The 22,104-nt window shown below is 46.8% G+C and overlaps 1 protein-coding gene across 2 annotated transcripts in view; it reads right to left on the minus strand.

The window, feature by feature from the left end:
* Positions 1-21,178, minus strand: part of Drgx (dorsal root ganglia homeobox) — a 29,548-nt gene extending 8,370 nt beyond the window's left edge. The window contains exons 1-6 of one of the 2 annotated variants that reach the window (XM_028787557.1): positions 20,911-21,103; positions 20,580-20,698; positions 16,675-16,772; positions 15,402-15,503; positions 12,438-12,616; positions 12,240-12,352 (exon numbers count right to left, since the gene is read on the minus strand). In XM_028787557.1, coding sequence (XP_028643390.1) covers positions 12,240-12,352; positions 12,438-12,616; positions 15,402-15,503; positions 16,675-16,772; positions 20,580-20,613 — 526 coding nt within the window. In that variant the 5' untranslated portion in view covers positions 20,614-20,698; positions 20,911-21,103. Of the gene's footprint in view, positions 1-12,239; positions 12,353-12,437; positions 12,617-15,401; positions 15,504-16,674; positions 16,773-20,579; positions 20,699-20,910 lie in introns of both variants that reach the window. The other variant, XM_028787558.1, reaches the window with a different exon arrangement.
* Between the last annotated feature and the right edge of the window lie 926 nt (positions 21,179-22,104).

Below are 22,104 nucleotides of genomic sequence, written 5' to 3' on the forward strand. Positions count from 1 at the left end.
TAGATAAATGACAGATAGATAGATAGATAGATAGATAGATAGATAGATAGATAGAAAATTATTCATAGGAAAAAGAAAGAAAGGAAGGAAGGAAGAGAAAGACAATACACAGCTGTCCACAGTATCTGTGGAGAATTGGTACCAGGGCTTCTGGGGATACCAAAACCCACAGATGTTCAAGTCCTTTAAATAAAATGGCATAATGTTTGTCGGTTTTCTTATTCCTCCCTTAAACTTTAAATTATTGCTAAACAGCCTGTAATACCTAAGAAAATGTCAGTGCTGTGAGGATAATTTAGGTGTATTCTTTACTGTACAGTAACAAGAAAAATGTCTATGCATGCTAATAGAGACACAATTTTCTATTTCTTTCTCTGTGGTTGGTTGAATCTTTAGATATAGAACCCTCAGTTACAGAACGCCAATAGCATGCATAGAGAGTATTTGCAGATATATATGGCACGTTGATTTTGTATCATAGATATATATAAATTTATAACATTGAAAAATTTTAGAAACATAACATTTTTAATTTTAATAATAAGTTTAACTTTATAAATAAGTCACAACGGAGGAATAAAGGTTGCACCAATACCAACACAAAGTGGCTAGTTCTGGTTGCTGGTTATGAATCATCTTTTATTTACAATGTATTGCCTTTCCTACATTTCCTAAGCTAACCAGGCATTGCTTTCACCAATAGCATGTCTGGTACTTCTTGTATCCTGTGCTTTCCTGTCTGCTCTCTCGCAGACGATGGGACAGGTGTTGCTCAAATCCCCTGAAGCTGCAAAGACAGTATCCTCAGCTCCCAGCCAAGACTCTGAATGGCTAACGGCCGTCAGCTGCACTGGACTATTAGTACAGACATGGAGCTGAGGACGCACCATGAGATAGATTCACCCAGGAACACGCCATTCATCCCCCATTCAGTAAGAGTTGACTTCCCGTCACATAGGATCCAAGTCTACAACACACCCCAAAACCTATCTTCCTCCAGCTCACCGACTTCTGCCATCACTTGAAAACTATGTGGTCCTTAAATGCAGCCTGAGGATCATTTTGTTTGGGAAACATACTACCTCCTGGACACTAAATTAAAACATACAATTAGATTTCCATTAAGTTACAGCAAATTCTGCTGAACTGATCTAATCGGCCTCTATCCCTATATGACATCATGCTTTAAAGGCTTGGCCTGAACATAAATACTTAATGTAATAAATACAGTCTGAAATATTTGATCTCCTTGGCAGCTTAATTGATCTACTGCAGAGACTGACAGGAAAAATTAAGTTAGCTCTGTCTCGTCTCTGCCAATACCACAGTTTCCTCCTAAAGGGCCATGTGATCTGATGTGGGTGGCAGGTAGCATTTGGTACACTATTTCCTTGTTGAACATTCTAGCTAAGTGTAGAAACTGGTCAAAAACAGGGATTCACACAGTAGTGAGACATTTCTTACCAATACTATAGTCCTTCTGCTTCTTAATTAGATGAATAAATGAAGAACCATATTTTTAAGCACCCTCACCTATTCTTTAAATTCTCCTTCCAGGAGATTTGTCAAATGTCAGTGTCTCAATATTTCTATTTCAAGCCTCCTCATGGAAGGAAATCCTACGGTCAGGGCAGTTGCACACTGTGATTAATACCAAGAGCATCAAGCTATTTTAGCAAGATCTTTTAGTACTCTTGACCTTAAATCACAAACCCTCTGTTGACATCCTCTAATACATATGAACCAAATGTCTCGACATCTACTCATTCACGCAGAAAACACTCATAGACAGGGAACAATTCTACTCACAGTTGCTACCAGGTCTTTGATACAGTCTCAGGATAATAGGAGTGTCCTGTTTCTGCCTGAATGCTTTTCTAGAGCTTTAAAAAACTTATGTGAGCAGCTCCCAGATCTGAGAACCCCCAGCACAGCCAAAGCAAGTGCAGAAGCATGCACAGGCTGTTTTTCTGGCTGCCTCCCTCAGCCTCTGGCACCAGCTGAACACTTCCTCTCAGCTCCCTGCACTCCAGGGCCCCATTGATTAGAAGGAAGGGCAAACCCATCAGCACCTATAGGAAATGACTTCCAGAAAATGAACTGTAGGTTTAAAGCTAGAAGATGACAGCAGGTGCCTGTCAAAGAAACAGAATCAATCTGGGAGCCTGGCATGGGGTCTGAGAAAAGGACACTTACTTGGGTCGCTAACTTGGCCTGCCACTGTCAGATGTACTCTATGACCTTGAGCAGTAGAATTCCCTCTGCTGGCCTCAGTTTCTCCCACAGCTACAGAGAGAGATAGATATAAGGAGACTTCTTACAAATCATGAGTGTCAGGTTCTTCAACTCTCAAGAATTTGGACTTGAACATCACCTCAAAGGCCCATGTATTATTGGAGGTTGGTCCCCAGCCTGTTTTGCTGTTGAAGTGATGGAGACTTTGAGGGACTTAGAACCTGACCCTGTTCTTCCTTCCCTTTGCTTCTTGGCTGCCATGAGGTAAACAGCCCTCCTCTCCCACATGCTCCTGCTAGAAGGTTCTATGCAGTTAAAGGCTCGGAACAAAAAGGTAATAGAACAAAAAGGCTGGAACTTCAGAAACAGTGAGCTGAAATAAACTTCTCTTCCCTTTAAGTTTAATATCTCAGACAATCCCGCAAAGCTTGCACTGACGCCAAATCATGAACAACAGCCTGGAGAGGAATCAGGGACTAACGCAAGTATTTTCCTCCTGAGGAATGACCATGTTCTGTCCCTCAGATTCCCTGTTCCCCAAACATCTGTGCTCTGAAGTCCTGCAGGGCTGCACTGGTTTCCTGGGGCACTGTGCACTGCCCATGCACCATAGACCTCTAACACTGTACCCGGAGGCCACTTCCTGGGTGAGCAAATACCTGTGGGATATAAAGTCCCCTGCCCAGACATCTAAGCCCAATCCCTTATAAAACCCTACGTGACTTCTGTTCCTTGTCATTTTGACCCTAAAGGCAATTCCTACTACCTACTGGAATTGCTGTGCTGGGCTTGGAGACATCTCCTACCATTAGCACCACTATGTATGGCCATGGTGATCCTCCACTCACAGACGACCTGGGAACAAGAAGGAGACTGTGCTGCTAGTCCACATGTCTTGTTCATGTCTTCTTCCTGCCCAGGAAGCCCTCGCCCTTGGGTGTCTCCTACACCTCCTTCAAACCTCCCTTACTCCTCTGCAAAATGAGTCCATGCGTCTCTGCATGCCCTTGTTTAACTCTGTCTCAAGGGTTCAGGCCAGCTCAACTCTCTCTCCACCTCTTGTCCTGGTCCCTAGCCTTCCAGGCCCTTATCATAGGGATATGACTAAGCCACTTCTGGATGCTTAACCCTAGAATGCTTAGTCCAGAATGCTCTGCTGATACTGGATGATGAACAAGAAGAAAGCTCAAGGTTTCCAAGGAACACAGACAGCCAACAGTGAGGACTGAGGTCAATATCCCTAACCCTTCCTAAAGAGCCCTTCCTCTACCCTTGAGTGCCATGGCCTTCTCTTCTTTACCCAAGCCTCATTATCTTCCACTCTATAAAACTCATGCTATGGCAGAAGTGAGTGTCTAGTTACTCAGCTATGACCAACACCCTTAAAGTGTGGATAGCAAGAACTAAGAAGCGAGCTGAGTTTAAAAACAAACATCCTGATTCAGATTACAAGATCAACACATTCCTTACAGCTGTGGTTGTTTGTCCCAAAGAAAGCTCTTAATGAGACAGATCTCCCAGAACTCAAGTCCTGGGAAGTCTTCTCACATAAGTCTGGGCTGGCCCTGGGATTGGCTTTAATCACTACAATGTAGCAAAAATGGAATCCATCCTGGGCATGATCTGGAAGGCTTGGCATGTCCTGATTTTACACTCTTGGAACCTTAACACCAACTCAAGCCCAGCCTAGAACTAGAGAAGCCACACAGAGAAAGAAGGGGTGTCCCTGCTCCCCAGACTTCCTATCCAAAACCAGATACATAAGTGAGACCATCTTATTTATCTCAGGCCCAGATGACATCTGGCTTATAATCTCCTGGGAGATCCCAAGCAAAAGTAGCAGAACTGCCCTGCAGAGCCCAGCCAGTCTCTAGAACTATGAGAGAATAAAACCATTGCTGGTTTCTTATATAATAGGCCCACTGTATTCATTCCTGGATTCAGCAAATCTCAGAAGGAATATACTTTCTGTTCAACATGTACAGACATGCTTCCTGTAGTCACTCCCCAAACAACCACTTGCCAAACATTTCAATTGCATCAAGGATGATAAGTAACCTAATGGTGATTTAAAATGGACAGGGGAGGCATGCAGATCATACACAGATACTACAGCCTTTCATTTAATATCTATAGACTTTGGTGTCCGTAGATAGTAAATAAAATCCATACTGGATTTTATCCATATACGATATTGGAACCAATCAACACCAGAAACCAAAGAACAAGTGTGCTAAGATTTGGGGTAATCACAGCTAAGTAAAACTAAACCAAAACCTGGATTAGAGGTTCTACGAAATTAAAATCAACAAATGCTGGTGACAATGTGGAGAAAGAGGAACACATGTTCACAACTGGTGAGAATGGAAAGTGGTGAGGCTACTGTGGAGGTAAGTTCAGATGCCTCTAAAGGAAGCTACAAAGTAGGCCATCATACAGGAAGGTCAACCTAAAAAACCTGGGAAAACGTTAAAGACGTGGTTCTCAACCTGTGGGTCGTGGCCCCTCTGGAAGTTAAACAATTGTTTCACAGGGATAGTATAACAGATATCCTCCATATCCTATATTTACATTATGATTCATAACCATAGCAATATCACAACTATGAATCAGCAACAAATATAATTTTATGGTTGGGGGGGTCACCACAACATGAGGAACTATATTAAAGGGTTGATCGCAGCATTAGGAAGGCTGAGAACCACGGGTCTACAGGGAAACCTGCTACTATGTAAGCTAATTGTAAATAAACAAAGTCACAGATCAATCTTTTCATGATTATAAATTCAAAAAGCCTAAAGAAAATATTAGCAAATCAAATCCGGCAATCTATAGAAAGGAAGGCACGTCACATCTAATTTGGGTTTCCTTCAGGAATGTGCAGTTGATTTAACATTTTAAAATCCAATCAACATAATTCATCATATTAACATAAAGAGAAATAAAGACCATGGGACCATTTCAGCAGCTGCAAAGAAGCATCTGATGACGTTCTGTGTCCACTCACAATCCTGATTTTAAATTAAAAGCTAGAACAACAAGGGAGTAGCCCCCTTTGATAAAGGGCACCTTGAAAAAGAAAGACAAGCCAGGCATGATGGCACACTCCTATAAATCCAGCATTTTTGAAGCTGAGGCAGGTGGATTTTGAGTTTGAGGCTGTCCTGAGACAGAACATATGTGAACCTCTTTCCTTGAAACATGAAGAGCTGAGACTACAGCTTTGTGGTCGGTCACATGGTTAACGTGTGAGACACTGGGGTCAGCATTAAGCATCACAAATAGTTAGTAAGGATCAGAAACAGCATCATGAGGCCTTGAGAACTTTTCCAGGAGAGCAAGAATAGGAAAAGACCAAGTACCATCAGCAGAAGTGGAAGATGATGGAGCCGGGTGTGGTAATTCCAACCCTAGGGAGGCAGAGGCAGGTTGAGTTCTGTGAGTTTAAAGCCAGCTTAATACATAAGTGAGTTCCAAGTCAGTCTGGGCTGTGCAGTGAGACCCTGTCTCAAAAAAAAAAAAGATATGTAACATTGTATGAGTCTGTTAATTTTAAAAGTCTACAATAGCAGTCTCAAAATACCTACATCTAAAGAAGCAGGGAGTCTCGGGGCTGAGGAAAACAGGAAACAATTGTCAGTGGAGCCGGGGAAGACGATTACAGTACAGGCTGGGCAGCACAGTGAATAGTGTGATACATTAACTGTATCTCAACAAAACTTGGTTTGAAAATCAAAATAGCACAGAACTGCCTGATAAACTCGCTTTCTACTTCAGACTAGACAGGAAGCAGGGGCAGGAGGATAGCATGAGCCCAAGAGCTCAGGGGTGACGAAAGCAATATAGCAAGACTCTGTCCAACAATGAAATAATAAAGAAATTCCTGAACCAGAAATTCTAACTAGCAAAGCCAGATGAGAAAAGAAAGAATATACAACTGTGAAAAAAAGAGACAAACTATAGAGATGAACTTCTCAAGCGTAAGAGCCGTCGCAGAGAACCTATAGCTAAACCTGATTACATGGCTAAATCTTACCAGCGTGATGCTGAGTCTGAGAAACCAGACTCCCCGAAATGCAGTGTGATTGCCTTTATCTTCAGTTGTGTGTCACTGGAAGATGGGAGTGTCCTCTGAGAAACACAGAGACAGTTTTGCCATGGTGTGAAGGAGCATCAGAGTGCACTAAGATAAGCTGTTGCTGCAGCATTGGTAGGTAGGTAGAATCTTATCAGACACGTGTGTGCTTCGGCTGAAACATCATGGGATGCACATGCATTATAGTGTGCATCATGGGATGCGCTTGCATGCGTGCCTGCGTGTGTGTGTGTGTGTGTGTGTGTGTGTGTGTGTGTATGTGTATGTGTACACAGAAAATTCCATGGTCAAGACTACGGTGCTCCAGAATGATTACTTCAAGGTGAAAACTATCTCATCCTAAAAATCAGCAGGTCGGTTGCATTTAGGGTGAAGCAAGGTGACATGACCAGAATAGGGCCCATGGAGTCAGGACTCCCGGAGGACAACCAAGGCAGCACTGTGCTCAAATCTCTCCTGGAGCCCCAGACGCATGCCTTATGAATATTTCTAATGAATAGCCTGTAGATGTGTTTTATTTGTTTGTTTCTGAGACAGTCAGTTTTATGGTGGAGTGCACACTATCGTCAAGCTTGAAATTCCCCTGCCTATGTCTCAGGTACTAGGACTGTAGGCATGACCTGTCACTACTGACTCAAAATTCATTTCTAAGAACTGTCATTTTAAAAAAGAAAAACATAATTAAAGAAGGGCTGGAGAATGTTTTTAGGGAGATCTGTAAACAGTTCCTCTCTAGCTCCAAGGTTAGCCCCCTGTGCAAATTCTGACCGGCTAACCCAGACTTGTTCATCTCAGAAACTGGGCACTGTGGCTTGGCCTAGAAGCCAGAGGTAAGAGGGCACTCAGTGGCTCACTGAGGAGATGCTTCCAAAGGGACAAGGCAGGACCCTATTCCAGCACTGCTTCCCTTTATCCTCATGCACGACTCAAGTATGCTTCATGCAGGCTCAGGACTGCTGAGAGCCAATGTGTGTGAGTGTGATGATCCTGCATCCTCTTCAGACTTCACACCCAAGACTTCAGCCAGCCAAGCGTAGCCAGGATCACAGTGGCTGCAGTCCTACCCACCCCTGCTTCTTCTTGGCCAGACCTCACCTGTGTCTGCTAGGCCCAGGTCATCTCCCCAGGAACAGATGACAAGAGGGAAGAAGGGGTCAAACCTCACTGTGCTACTCTGCTGCTACCTCAAGCCTGCCTGCATCCTGCACAGAGAATCTTCATCATGAGCCCTGCCCAGGGAAGGAGGTGTGTCCTTTGGGAAGGTCTGCTGATGCCACTGCCCTGCCCAAAGTGAGCTTGCTATGGCTCTCACAGCATGAGCTGAGCAGGCCAGTGAGCTATGGAAGCTCTCTCCTGATACATTTGGTTCTGTGAATCTCAGTTAAAGGCAGGGAGCTAAGCAACTCAGCCCTTAAGGGACCACCTTCCTCTGCTGCCTGAGGCTCTTCTGCCCCCAGCAGTTCTTGCTCACCTAATGCCAGCACTGCCTCCAGAACAAACCCAAGTGCCTCAGTGGCCGGTAGTAATATCTTCCATATTAATGAAATGTGATCACAAAGCTGTCCATTAAGACCACACACACACACACAAATTCTCAGTGCTGTCCTCTGGATACTCATTACTGTTCTGTAAACTTTCCCTGTCCAAGCAAGGTCCTGTGACTTTCTAAGTTGATGATTTGCATGAATCAGTCAGTCATGAGCCAAGCTATGTGTAAGCCAGGCCAGCCTATCTGCCCAGTGTAAGTTCTTTCTAAGCGTTTCACAAGCAAGCACATGACCTAGAAAGCTCCATGACATCTTACAAGGGTTGTTAAGGCCTTTCGGCATTGTCAAAACTTAGAGTTGTGGTAGATATGAGGAAAGGGTCAGTGGGCGGAGCATCTCAAGGGCAACAAAGCTCCTGGAGGGAGCAGTCTCGGGGAGCAGACTTTCCTGTGGACTCATGAGAGGAGACCAGCACTGCCACCAGATGAAGACAAAGGACTCCCAGTACTAGTGGCAGGCAATGATCAACGAGCACCTCCACAAGCTCTCAGCTGTCCTCACACATGACCTCCTCATTCCATCCCACAAAAACACACACTCCCCTTCCTCTGCTAACACACACACACACACACACACACACACACACTTCTTTTTTTAATTTTAAGACTTAAAAGGCTAGAGGAAGGGAAAACTCAGGCCACATAAGCAAAGCCACGCCCAAGCCCTTGCTTGGAATCCATGCTAGCCTGTGCACACCGATTAAGGGGGAATGTTATTTCACTCTGTCCCCATGAACAGTTTCCTGGCCAGGGGAGCAGCCGCTTCACTCTCTCATGGAAGCTGGACGTTGGTCTCAGATCTACCCTCGCACACTTCTCATGACTGCCACACTCGAGGTTCTACAACCTAGTCCCACCAAGGACTGCCATTGCCCACTTCCCAGATACCTTCTGTTTCCCAGCACCAGGGTCCCCCCGCTGACCAGCACAGATGCACCCTTCTAGTGCACACTTCCTCATCTCCACACCCCAACACCGAGCCTCCTGTGTAAGCACTGGAGCCCATAAACCTGGCTGACTACAGAGCACCAGCACCCGAGGACGGATGGATGGATGGTAGGAGGCATGCGGTAGTTTCTGCCCTCACCTTCTGGGCCTGAGACAGACTCATCATCAGTGCAGCCTTCAGCACATGCACAGAAATGATGGGATGTAGGAATGTTTCACACCGTAGCCAATGTTGGCTTCTCCAGCCTACATTGGGCCTACAGCTAGCCAAGTTCCAGGCCTTCCCTCGACATGAAACTCCCAAGGAGGGAAAATTGGTCCTTCTGGTCTCCTAAGGCAGCTGCCATCTAGAGCTGCTTGCTACTGACTGCTTAGACTATACATAGACCACTTTCTGGATCATGTCTCCCCTCAGTTACCTTAACATTCAAAAAGCAGGAGGGGTTGCCCCATGGAATCTGGCACAAGATCAAAGGAAAAACTCCAGACTGTAGACACTAAGCTGCTTGGGACCAGTCTGACTACCTACTCACAATGGAGGGCTGCTTGGTAATAGCTTTGCCCTAACGATGTCCTTCACCCACCTCTGTGAGCCCAACATCTGCCCCAAGACTGCCAGATATGCACAAATGGCTTCCCTAACCTGAGCCTCGGTTTTTCATTTATAGAAAGCCAGACAGGTTCTTGAAGCACATGTATTTCAAGCATATGTATGGTAACTACCTGGTATAGGTCCCTTACTGGTAATGGAGAATTCTGCCTTTTACCCGTGCCTGTCTCAAAGCAGAAAATGGCAAGAAAAAGGGCCCCACACTTGCAGAAAAGTAGACAAGAGCTCCCTGGCACCTAGGGAGGCAGAGAATGAGCACACAGTTCAGTCTTCTCGCAAGTGCCTCTGTCTGGAACACTGGTTCTCAACCTGTGGGTCATGATTCCTTTTGACAAACCTGTATCTCCAGGAATATTTACATTATGATTCATAACCATAGCAAAATTCTACTTAGGAAGTAGCAACGACAATAATTGTATAGCTGGAGTCACAACATGAGGAACTGTGTTAAGGTGGATGCTCTAGAAGCATCCCAGCATGCTATGGGTCCCAACAGGTCTTGTTGTCCCATCCTCTCTCTGTACCTAACCCTGCCCTGCCAGGAAGAGCATATGTACCCAAGGACACGGGAGGCTGCCAGGCAGGCCCTTGCAAAGCACAGAGATGGGCCTGTGTCTAGTGAGCACACAGTGATTCTTGCCACTCTGCAGGGTTCTGACCATCCCAGATCCCCCAAAGCAATGTAGTATCAAAGGAATTCAGTTCCTAATGTGCATTTGACAGCCTTTGGGGGTTCACAGCCCAGCTGTAGGGGATTAATGAAGGGACAGACGGGAGACAGGGTGGGGGGAGCAGGAAGGGGGAAGGATGAGTATAGGAAGCTGGTCCCACTCAGCAGCAGCACCACTACCAGCTCTGCCCTTTACCTTAGGACATCACCAAGGTGGATGCTCTCTAAGACATGCACAGCTCAGACTCCAGCTCTGAGCCTCTGCTTATCCACTGCTTTTGGACACTTGTACCCTTCCTTTCCTGAAGTTTAGATTTTGCCCACTACACCCTCCCCACTTTGGGCAAAGGTCCACTGCAGGGTTTAGCTCTATTTACCAAAGAGACACCCAAAAATTACAAGAAAGGAAAAATGTGCAAATCACTCCCATGTACAGGGTTGGGGTGCAGTAATGGAAACATGTTTATTAGAAGTGGCTATTCACTGCTGAACAGTGCAGCTGACAGCACCCCCTGCAGCTGATAGAGCTCACTGTGGCTGACAGCACTCACTGCAGCTGACAGCACTCACTGCAGCTGACAGCGCTCACTGCAACTGACAGTGCTCACTGCAACTGACAATGCTCACTGCAGCTGACAGCACTCACTGCAACTGACAGTGCTCACTGCAGCTGACAGAGCTCCCTGCAGCTGACAGTGCTCACTGCAGCTGTTAGATTTCACTGCATCTGATAGATCTTCTCATTGTGGCTGCCAGAGCTCACTGTGGCTGGCAGCACTTCGTAGACTGATGGACACGGCGAGCTCCTTTGTCAGGATCAGCCCCTTGGATAATGCTCCTCTGGGACCCTGAGCTAGCTAAGCATCTATCTCTGTGCAGGTTGCACGTCTCTTATCTAAAGTGCCTAAGACCAAAGATGTTTCTGATGTGGGATAACTTTTTTCTTTTTTTTCTTTTTTTTTCTTTCTTTCTTTAGATATGGGGAATATTTGGATATACATCCAAAAGGTATCTTGGAGTTGGGACAGAAGTCTAAACACAAAGTTGGTTTAGGTTTCATGTGCTTTTACACACTGAGCCTGACGGTAAGTTTGCACAATGATTCTAAGCACCTCTGCCTTTTGACAACTTCCTGTCATGTGAGGTCAGAATGGAAGTTTTCCATGTGTTACATCACCTCTGACTTCATTGTGATTCTGGAGCATTTGGGATGTCAGAGCTTTGAATTAGGGGATCCTGGTTTGTAATTGTGTCCTGTGCCTATGGATGGAGGTTCCTCTGTGTGTGTGTGTGTGTGTGTGTGTGTGTGTGTGTGTGTGTACTTCAATACATCTGTTGTAGAGGAATTCCTTGGAAGACAATGATATCTGAGACCACAAGACCATAGCAAGGATGAGCAGTACATAGCCTAGGAGGCCTCCCGACTGCCTATTCCCAGGGATGAACCTATGTCCCACCCACATTCCGCTCCCTCAGACCTCCAGCAGCCTCCCAGATCCACTCTGGAGCTTTGCCTTGTTCTTGGCTAGCACAACTGATGGACTGACTAAACATCTCCAATAGTGTTTGTTCTGTCTTGTTTTGTTTTGTGGCCTGGAATCCAAAGACACCAGATGCACCTTTACCTCTAAGGACAGTGCCTGCCCCACCCCCAAATCCCCACGGAGCAGCCCTGCAAAGGTCTTTGCTCTAGGCCTGACCAAACACCTACAGTAGATTTCTTACCTTCCATGATACTAGCCACTGAGAAGAGATCAAAAGTTCTACAGATTCAGATCTCTAGCCCCAGGAATCCCTGAGGAGCGCAAATAAGCAAGATGCACATAGGAGAGAGCGAGTTGAAAGCAGGGACAGCCACCCCCCAGATCTCCCCTATGGGCACCTTAAACTGTGACGACAGAGGTTGTGGAGTAGTTGCCTCTAAAAGGGCTGCCTCTAAGAGAAGCTCTGGGTTGGGCAAGATGAAACTTAGTAACATCCACCTGCACTCTCAGGCTGTTTGAAATCAAACAGGACAGCAATTGTGGAAATGCGTGGTGCCTGTGATTCTGCTGTTTGCCCAGCGGAGACAGCAGGGAGGCCAGACAGTTTCCACCCTCTCTACTAACCCCACCTCTGCACCCACCAATCTTACCTTTCAGAGATGCCACGTGGGACAGGGCCTGGGCATAAGTGGCTGTGTTCAGGAGGGTCCCTGGCAAACAGGAAGGGAAGAAAGGCCCAGCAGGGCCCACTGTGCGTCCCAGGCTGTCAAAAACAAAATGTTCCATTGAGGTCCAGCCTGTCTACAGAGTTACCCCAGACTCCTAATTCTAGAGTCAGCTAATCTTACCTCTGCTGGGCCTCCAGGGCTTCCTTTTTACTCCGGGCCTGGTCCCCTGGGGGTGGAGAGTTGATGTTCCTCACTGGTGGTGGTGTCACCTCTGCCATGGGTTCCTTGGCCCCTGGCTCCTGGTCAGAGGCCCCTCTCTCTGTCTTCCTCCATTTGGCTCTTCTGTTCTGGAACCAAACCTGAATCCCATAGGAAACACACCCAAGGGAGACAAAGGGTCAGACAGGAGAAGCCAGCCATGACCCAAGCACAGGCTCCGGGAGGCCCATGCCAACACCCTCAGTTGTCCTCTGCCCCAGAACTTCAGACCACAGATGGATCAGCTAAGCTGCTTCTGATAGACACTTCTCAAGGACTAGGAAAGATCAGAGAGCATCTAGTACACTGCCCACAAGAAGGGAAAGCATCCTCCTGCAGGAGTTTGCAATGCTGCACTGCCTGTGAGAACCAGTTTGATGTGAAGTTTTCCCAGCAGGAGTCCTGGTGAAAGCAATTTGCAAAATGCTGTCCCGGGGCTTCTCATCATGAAAGACACACTCCACCTTCCAGCAAGCTCACACCTGTGCTCTGTGCTGCAGGATTGTACACAAATTCCTGACCAGCTGCATAGGGCCCCCAGGAGAGACCCTCTCTCTGGAGTCAGAATGGCTTAGAAATTCTGAATCTTGAATAACAAATGTGGCTTAGGGTTCACAGCATCCCTAAGGGATAAGCAGTCCTGCTAACCCCAGTTCACAGACAGAGAGGTTCACTAACCTGCAGAAGCCCAGCGGCTTGGCTCAGGACAGAGATCCACACTTACAGGGAAAGAGGGCAATGCTATCACCCCTAACCATTGTTAGAAAGACATACATGCAAAATATTGGGCAAAGTGCCCAGCTAGCACACAGCAACTGGTCACTCAGTGAAGACTGGTTACTGTCCCATCTATTCACCATCAAGTCAGGACAACGTTAGTGTCTGACCTTGACCTTGCTACCTCCTTAGAAGCTGATGTTGGGTAATTCCTTCGTCTTAGGAGGAAAAAATAATTGGAGTTGCTCAACAGAATCCTGGCAGCTCAAGATGTTCACAGAAGACAACAAAAGCCCATGGATCTCTACGTCACCCAGAGAAACCTTCCCTCTCCTCGCCTCATCTCTTCTTCCTTCTCAAAGATAATTTCTGTCTAAAAATCAGGTTTGACAAGGCTTCTCTCCAACTCCTAGAGGCAACCTCCCACCTCCTCTGGCCACGGCACACTGACAGGGAAAGAGCCTGGGTCTTTGAGGCTGAGTCCTCTGCCTGCCCACCTTATCTCTTAGTTTTCTTTCTCCTTTAACTGGGTTTCTTTCTTTCTTATTTTTAATTGTGTTGGCTTTTAATTGCACATATCAGCAACCATTGAATAATGATTTTATCTATATTCTAAATTTAGGGCAGTTAAATGCAAAGCAAAATGCAGACACTTTCTGGTGTCTTAATTGAATGAAGGTCACAGCTATAACAACATTTAATTGAGCTATTTTTCATTATCATATTTTAATGACTTTGCACTGACAGTTCGCCTGCTTCTGAGGAAAGAGCATGATAGAGTCGTTTATTTCCCTATTTAGTTATTGTTTGACAACATCAGCTTCGATTAAGACCCTGCTTTATAGAACATTAATCATATTTGAATGAGCAAGCGGTATAAATGTAAACACATCTCCCTTCCCGCCACCAAGGCTCCTGTCCTCACATGGGTGCTGGCTGAGAGCTAGCTTGGCTGCCATTGTCTGCCTGCATAATAGCCAACAACAGCCTGGACAACAATTCTCGGCTTTAATTGTCACCACCCCTATCTTACCCTTGCACCTTTCCGGGAGAAGTTATGATCTCCTACTTCTGAATGCTCAATAATTGTACCATTTATCTCAATTTGCAGTTCAGTCTTTAGGCAGCTATTGGCAAGCCAGCATTAAAAAAAGGAACTATAGACCGGGTCTGGGCCAAAGAACATTTTCATTCCCAAATAATAATCAGTTTAATTTGCCCGCATATGACCAATGATTCATGTTCAGATTTAATAATCAGGATCACATAATCTGATTATAGGGGAAATAATTTGTTTACAACCCCCAATTTACTGCTCAGAATTCCATTATCTCTCTTCAGCCATTGGTTTTTAAGAGATACTAACATGACCCAGGGGAACAGAAAGCAAACTATTATATTTCCTACAATTAGATCTTTGCATAGTCTTAACCCCAAGCTCCTACATAAAAAAAGAACAGAAACAGCATGGAGGAAACCCCATAAATAAAATGAATATATAATTGTGCTCAAAGAACAACTGGCCTGGAGAGGCAGCCTGTGAGCCTCTGCCTCCCGTGCTCACTTGGGCACGGCTGCCGCTCTAGGCACTCCAAGGCAGCTTTCAGAAAAGCGATGCAGCTCCGCGGCAGCCACTCCTGCCGGTCGTCCCACATCTGCTCGGCCCTTTTGCTGCTGCTCTTTAAAGATTTTTAAATTGCACGTGTTTTTCAGGTCCACTTTGCTCAAAGAGTCCGTGTGCGGGGGGAAAAATTGGGCATGATGCAATTTCTGGAAAGCAGATCCCGCCCTGCTTCCCATCTGAAAACGCGGTTCTCTGCAATTGACCGGCCTCACCCCAGAGCGGTCAGATCTGCTTTGCGAGTAGCATCTCTGCTTTTTTTTTTTTTTTCCAAAGCAAGGAAATGGATGTGCATTGATGTAATTTAGTACCTTAGAGACGCGGACAAATTAGTGTAGAACATTATCACTAGTTAATTATGAATGACCGATTAATCAACCTAATCTAATATTCCACATTATGTTGATGTTATTAAAGTGCATCATGAAAATGACAGATAGTCTTCATTTGCTTTCTTTGGCCAAATGTGCACTCTGCAGTCATGATGTCAAAAAAAAAGTTTGCCAGTTTTAATATTAGAGAGTTAAATAATTTAAAAGAAGGTTTACCTGCACTCTGGCTTCTGTGAGGTTTATTTTCATAGCTAACTCTTCTCTGGTGAAGACATCTGGGTAGTGTGTTTGGGCGAAGACTGCCTCCAGAGCTTCCAGCTGGTAAAAAGAAAGAGAAAGGGTGGAGGGGAAATGGTGAGAGGCTGCATCTAGTAGAGGGAGGGATGCATTCCTCAGAGTTGAGGGATGGTGAGGAAGCAGTTTCAAAGATCAAATCCCAGAAGGAAATGGAGAAAAGAGCTGTCTGAAAAAGATTCCACAGAGGCCTGGAAGAAGTCTCAGCTAGTGACGGCCCTTGCCCCCAAGCCCAATGATGAAAAATGGAGTCTGATCCCAGAGACACACATGGTAGAAGGAGAGAGCTCACTCCTGCGTGTTGCTCTCTGACCTCTTCATAAACACAGTGACACGCATGTGCACACACACAGTGGCATGTATGTGTATATAAGTGCATCCACACACAGTAAATAAAGAAGATATATTTTTTACTATGTGGGTGCTGGGAATTGAACCCTGGTACACTGGAAGAGTAGTCAACGTTCTTAACCACTGAGCCATCTCTCCAGCCCAAGATATATTTTTTGAAAAAGATAAGAAAAATTCCACAGAATGACACTTTAAATCCCAGTTGACTCTGTAGCCAGCCGAGGCTACTAACAACCACAGTGTGCCCTCCCCGAGACACAGAAATAGACAAGTCATAGGTGTTTTTTGTGTGTTTACGTTGAACTTTTGTCATGGGCATTAAAAGTCTAAAGGTAGTCTCATGAATAATTCCCACAGTGCCACCATGTGAGTAGAGAAGACCTATAAACCTCTTGATCAGTCAGACCCACAGAAGCCTTGTGAGAATGGGGGGCGTCACTCCACAGATGCTTAGGAAAGAGACTGCGCTAAGGACACTTGGCTTGGGGAAGCCCAGTAGAAAAGTTGCAACGTTGTCTTTTCATGGGGCAGCCTTATCAATCAGTCTTCCCGTGTCTTTCTGGAGATAATAATGCCCAACCTGCATTCTGCTGCCAGGGAAAATGTCACTCAGACCATCGGTCTTAGACACATGGGAAAATTCATAGCCACTTCTTTACTGATTACCTGGAGTTACAAAACCCAAGTTAACTGTCCTTTTCCCAGGCAGACACATACGTTATTCAAGAAAACAAAGACCTGGCCAACCCAACAGTTGCTCTCATTTTAAAGGGCAAGGAGAAAGTGGCTCATCTGTGACTTTGAGAGAAGAAAATGGTTCTCACACATGGGGATCTGTCCTTACCTGCTGAAGAGTGAAGGTCGTCCGGTTCCTGCGCTGTTTTCTTCTAAGAAACCCATCATCGAAATCCCCAGTAGAGTGGTTCCCAAAGGGCGCAGTGCCTGCAGGGAATAAGTTGGGTCAGACTGAGTGGAGAGACCATGTATTCATTCAGATCCCACACACACACAGTAGCCCCCTCCCATGTTCCACAGGACACAAACCTGCCCCTCCCCAGAAAGCCTGGCCTTCTAAAGTGCTTGTCTGTGTTCTCCTAGTGAGACCCTTCTTTTCACCATCTCTTATTCTGTGTCACCACAAAACCTTTGTCTGTAGGACCAGGTTTCCCTATTTCATAGGACAATGGTGACCTGAATACCCAAGATGGTCAGGTACTCCCTGTGAAATTGTGGCCTCTGAGTCAGGAGGGTTCAGTAGCTTGAGAAAACTCTGATTCTCGTCTACCTTCCTTTTCCTGGCTGTCCCTCTGTCCCCTGTCCCCTGTTCATCCACTACCATGAACCCTCCAGCGGAAGACTGCATGCCCTCTCTGCTTACCTGTCAATTCACTCCCCCTTGTTACTAAAGCCATCAAGGACTAAAGGCTGGGGAGGAAAGAAAACACCGAGAGCCTTTCACACCCCTTTCCTCCTAGAAGTGCAGAATTCAAGGAGGTACGAAGTTTATAAATGAGTATTAATTACCACTGGTCACAGCTCATCAGCACCATAGTGGACCTATTATAAAGACACCAATTAACAAAAGCCTGCACCAGTAGAAAGCCATGCTGACTTCCTAGGGCCGTGCTCCAAGGGCATTCCACTAGGTAGCCAGGCCTTATACAACACTCTACTGTCCCCGATTCACCAGAAAAAGAAAGATGCTGTTCTCTCCAGCAGCCTCCAGTGCTCAGGGTAAAGCTAGAACAGAGTCTGGCCCCAAATGTGCATTTGGATCATTTTCCAAATGTGCACTATTTACTTGATAGTCCGCGATGGCTTTTTAGGAAAACAAATGAGTACGTTTCCATTAACCAGTGTGCGTTTCACCTGCCATGGGCGCTGCTGTCAGGATCGTCATGTGCTCAGCATCAGCTCCCAGGCACAGCATCCAAACAGTACCCTTCACAAGCACCCTCAGCCGTGGGAGGTTAAGTCCTCAGGCCCTTCCACATCGCATCTGCTACAGAGGGTAACCCTGAAGGATCACATGCCTTGTTGAAATACTGCCCCCTTTTTTTACTAGAGCTTTCTCCCCACCATCTTCCTGCCCAAATTGCATGCTTCTTCGAAACCCTAGCAACAAACATTTCTCTTCATCTCAGTAGAAACTAAACGGGGAGGATTCAAAGCAGCCTTATTTCCATCACTTCGCAAAAGGCCATGCTATCTCCTTTTGAGGGACACTATTTGATTGGTCAGCGTGGAGCACAGTCTCAGACTTTCTGGTCACCGCCTCCCCACGTCTTCTCACTTACACCTTGCTTGTGCACTGGTCACAATGCTTCCCAGCCAAATCCTACAAAAGACGACTTCACCGCACTAGTAAGAAAAAGACTGACAATCTACCAGAATAGAGAGAAGGAGATGAGGGTATGCTTCTAAATAAAGAGGATACGTGATAAAGTTATGCGCAGCTTCTTAAACAGAACATAATTGGACAATGAAATAATACGGTCATTGCTTTGTCCCCCCCCAAAAGTGCATAATGATACCCAGCACTGATAAATTATAATAAACTGTGCATCTTTGTTCACTATTCATGTGGTATCAATCAATGAAACTTTATTAGAAGGCAATCAAATAGGAACCATCAAAAATTTAAGCACACAGGTTTTTAATCTATCAATATAGTTATAAAGGATGTTGAAAGAGAGTTGAAAGAGAGAGGTAATGATGTTCTTGGAGATGTTGCAATTAAGAAATAAAAGAGGATTCGACAAATCACACATCACTGGACACATTCTGCAAAACAAATACTGGAATACTACACAGCAGTCTAAAAGAAGATTGTAGCTCCATATACACAGGCATGGGGAAGATGTATTATGAAGTAAAAACAGAAAACAAAAAAAACATGCAAAGTCCAAGATGATGTGACAGTGTAATCTCAGTCAGACAGGACTTAGCAGACATGGAACAAAAGGTTAGGGTGAAGGGACCACAAGGAACGCACGCTAGTGGGTGGCTTTGGGGGAGGAGAGGAGGGCTCTGCTAGACAGACTGTAGGTTTTTGTTCTAACTTTGAACTTTGAGACCCACACGGCTCTCTCTAATTTAATCTGAACACTGTATCTGAGAAATAAGATTATAGCCACCCTTTGCTTTCTCTCTGTTCCTCCCTGGAGGAACAGTCCAAGGAATGTTCTCAGCCATCCCCAACTTTCCCAGCTACAGAGCATCATCCTGCCCCAGCAACACTGACCTATACATCAATTCCCCTCCTGAGAAACTGGCATAGGTTTATATCTACAAAAGCACGAAAGGTACTTGAAGCCCTCCTCCCTGGTCACGTCAACCAGAGTCATCGACAAGGCAGGGCCCACACAGAACCTGAGTAGCAAATGTGAACCGACCCCCGACTATCCCCTAAATAAGTTAGTAAGCAAGTCAGACAGAGCCTGGGATAGAGCAGTCTCTAAGTCACTTCCGTAACCCATCCTTACAAACAGCGGTTTCCCCTTTGATCGCCCAGAATGTATACAACTTGCTAAACGCTTTTTTCCATTAGAAAAAAGCCTGGACTAGGGACTGGCAATCAGTGCTGAGCTTGGAGTCAACAGCAGAGGGCAACTGCCCACCACAAACCCATAGGGGCCCCTCCAGGCCCAGGGCAGAGTTGTAAGTTGTCAGTCCTTCCCGCCTGGGTCTTCTCTGGTGTTGAAAAGCAGGCACGCCAGGCTTCCATGCTGATACCCACTAGCCTCCTTCAGCAAACTCTGCTGGACTCTTAATGGCTTGTATATGGAAAATGAAAACAAACTTTCCCACATCGTGGCTGAGACTGAAAACTGCTCATGGCAACCTACAGCAAGGTGGACAAGTGTCCCAGGAATATAAACGTTTCAGTGTCTCCTCTGGGCCCCAGCACAAGCCAGAGTAGGGAACAGCATGTCCACCTGCTGGCTACAAATCACTGCCAGGAAGAACTTCCCCTTCGGTCCCTCAGGCCCTGGTCAGAGACACCCAGGGATGGAAGCTCTTCACTTCTCACTACCCCTGCCCCACTTAACAACTGGGAGAAGAAAACACACCAGGAATAGGGAAAGGTCTAAGGTCTAGAGACCTTAAACAACCAGATCCTGGCCCTGGGGGCTGAGGAGCGGAGCATTTGAGGTCAGAGATTCAGTAAGTCGCAGAGATGAAACTATTCCTGAACACTCCGGGCAGGTAAGTATCAGGGAGCTTGCCTCCAGGGACAGCTTTGCCGCTAGAAACTGACATTAAGTTGTCCAGAATTACGTGTGCGATCCCGGAGCACTCTTGCCAACGCCCAGGGTGAGAGCAGGCCAGCAACCAGGCCCTTACTGTCGCATAGTGGAGCCCAGGACTCAGCGGACAGTTCAACTTGCTTTGGTTTTCTGGGATATTAGCAAAACACCGTGAAAGATTGATGCGGGCCCCCTGGGCGGAGGAGCCCCGATTAGAGGCGTGACACCAGCATCTGTGCTGGGAGGACCAGGCGTCCCTGAGGCACCCATAGCCCGGGGCAGCGCGACCCAGGCGGAGAGGGAGGTGGGAGGCAGGTGGCACCCGGGCGGAGGGATGGAGCTGGATGTAGGGAGGGGGCTAAGGGTGCCCCTAAGCACTACCATGAGGCTGCCACCCCGTGGGGCGAAGACCCTTACACCCATCAGCCAGTATTGCAGCCCCGGCCCTTTTGGCTAGCTTGGCCTGGCCAAAAAGCCCCGGAAAACAGCGCTTACTCACCCTCTAGCTGTGGCGGGCAGTGGAAATAAAACATCGCTGACGGTCGGATGGGCCCTGACGGCTGGACCAGGGCTGGTGGCGGCCTGACAGACTTGTGCCTGCCCGTGGCTCTGGCCTGGCTGCAAAGCAAACAGCAATAGAGCCTGAGTCTCCTGCCCGCACACCCCGAGGATCACAGGGAGTGCCCCTCCTACAAAGCCTTTCCCAAGCCCTTGGTCCCCTGGGGCCACCGCGGGATTGGTGGGAGAAGTGGTTGCACCTCCTGTCCCAAGCCGTGACCCTACGGCAAGCCTTTCGCGTAGGTCCTGCTGCTGGACAACCGCGCCCTCACAAAGCTGGGCACAGTCTGGCTCCTGGTTCTCAGGGGTCCCAGCCACAAGCCCTGTACTTGGCCACCGCAGCGGGGTCCGGCGATCGCTCAAGGCCATCTGCACGCGCAGCAGCTCGGGCCAAGAAGCCGGTGGACCCCCAAGGCCCAGCTCAGGGAGCCTGGAGAGCCGCTCGGGAACCCTGCCTACCTCTGCGGGAGGCGGGCGAGAAGGCCGGAGTGCGCTCGCCTCTAGTCCGCACGCGGGGCTCGGCTGGCGGCGGGCGGGGCTTGGCGCTGCTGGCGCCCGCAGGACCAGAGAAGTGACTGGGGAAGTGGCCAGATGTCTTGCTGTCTGTCTACAGCGCGCGCCGCCGCTCAGCACTCGCCTTTATAATCTCACGCATAATTGGCCTTAATCTGATTATTTCCAGCGCTGTCTACAGCGAGTAACTTGGATAGGTCTATTGGGCCTTACAAATGGCCCACGTGGTGTAAAAAAAAAAAAAATCCGTCACTTCTCAGCAAACATCAGGAATGTTTTTCCTTTTTTTTTCTTTTAAAAGAAGATAAAAAACAACAACAATAACAGCTACCAATATTATTCCCCCACCCAAAAGAGATTATGTTCTAAATACTCACCCCAACCCCACCCCTCTGGGTCCCCTCAAACTCAACCCTTCTTTCTCTGAGTGAGATTGGATTTGGTCTCGCCCTTGTCAGAGGCCTGGCGACTCCAGGACTGCAAAATTACCAAAGCGCTGCTAATTGTCGCCGCCGGATGGGTTTTGGGGGTACTCTTTGCACACGGCTTCCCTTTCCAAGCGATCGTACAAAAGGAAAGTTTGATTTTGTTCTCAGCACGGGGTCCCTGAATTTATGTTCGCTTCTCCCTGCAAATGATATGCAGTGGGACCCTTCGCAATTACTTTTAAAATGCATCTGAGGCAGACACTCAGCGGAGAGAGGCCGCCCTTCTCTCTGCCTGGGTGAAAATTAAACTCTAAAGTACCGGGTTGAAATTTTCAAGTCAGGGGCGCGGGATTGGATCAAATCACATAAACTGCAAAAAAAGCAAGTCTAATGGCGCATAATTGGTTCTGTAATAGCATTACACCAGGATAATAGCCCGTTACGGCCCCCTGCACTATTAAGTGCTTCCCTGGCGGAAAGCCTTTATGATATTAAAGGGGGAATATAATGATATTTTGGTTATTA

The sequence above is a fragment of the Grammomys surdaster genome, unplaced genomic scaffold, assembly GCF_004785775.1.
Source record: "Grammomys surdaster isolate TR1022 unplaced genomic scaffold, NIH_TR_1.0 125669, whole genome shotgun sequence".
NCBI lineage: Eukaryota > Metazoa > Chordata > Mammalia > Rodentia > Muridae > Grammomys > Grammomys surdaster.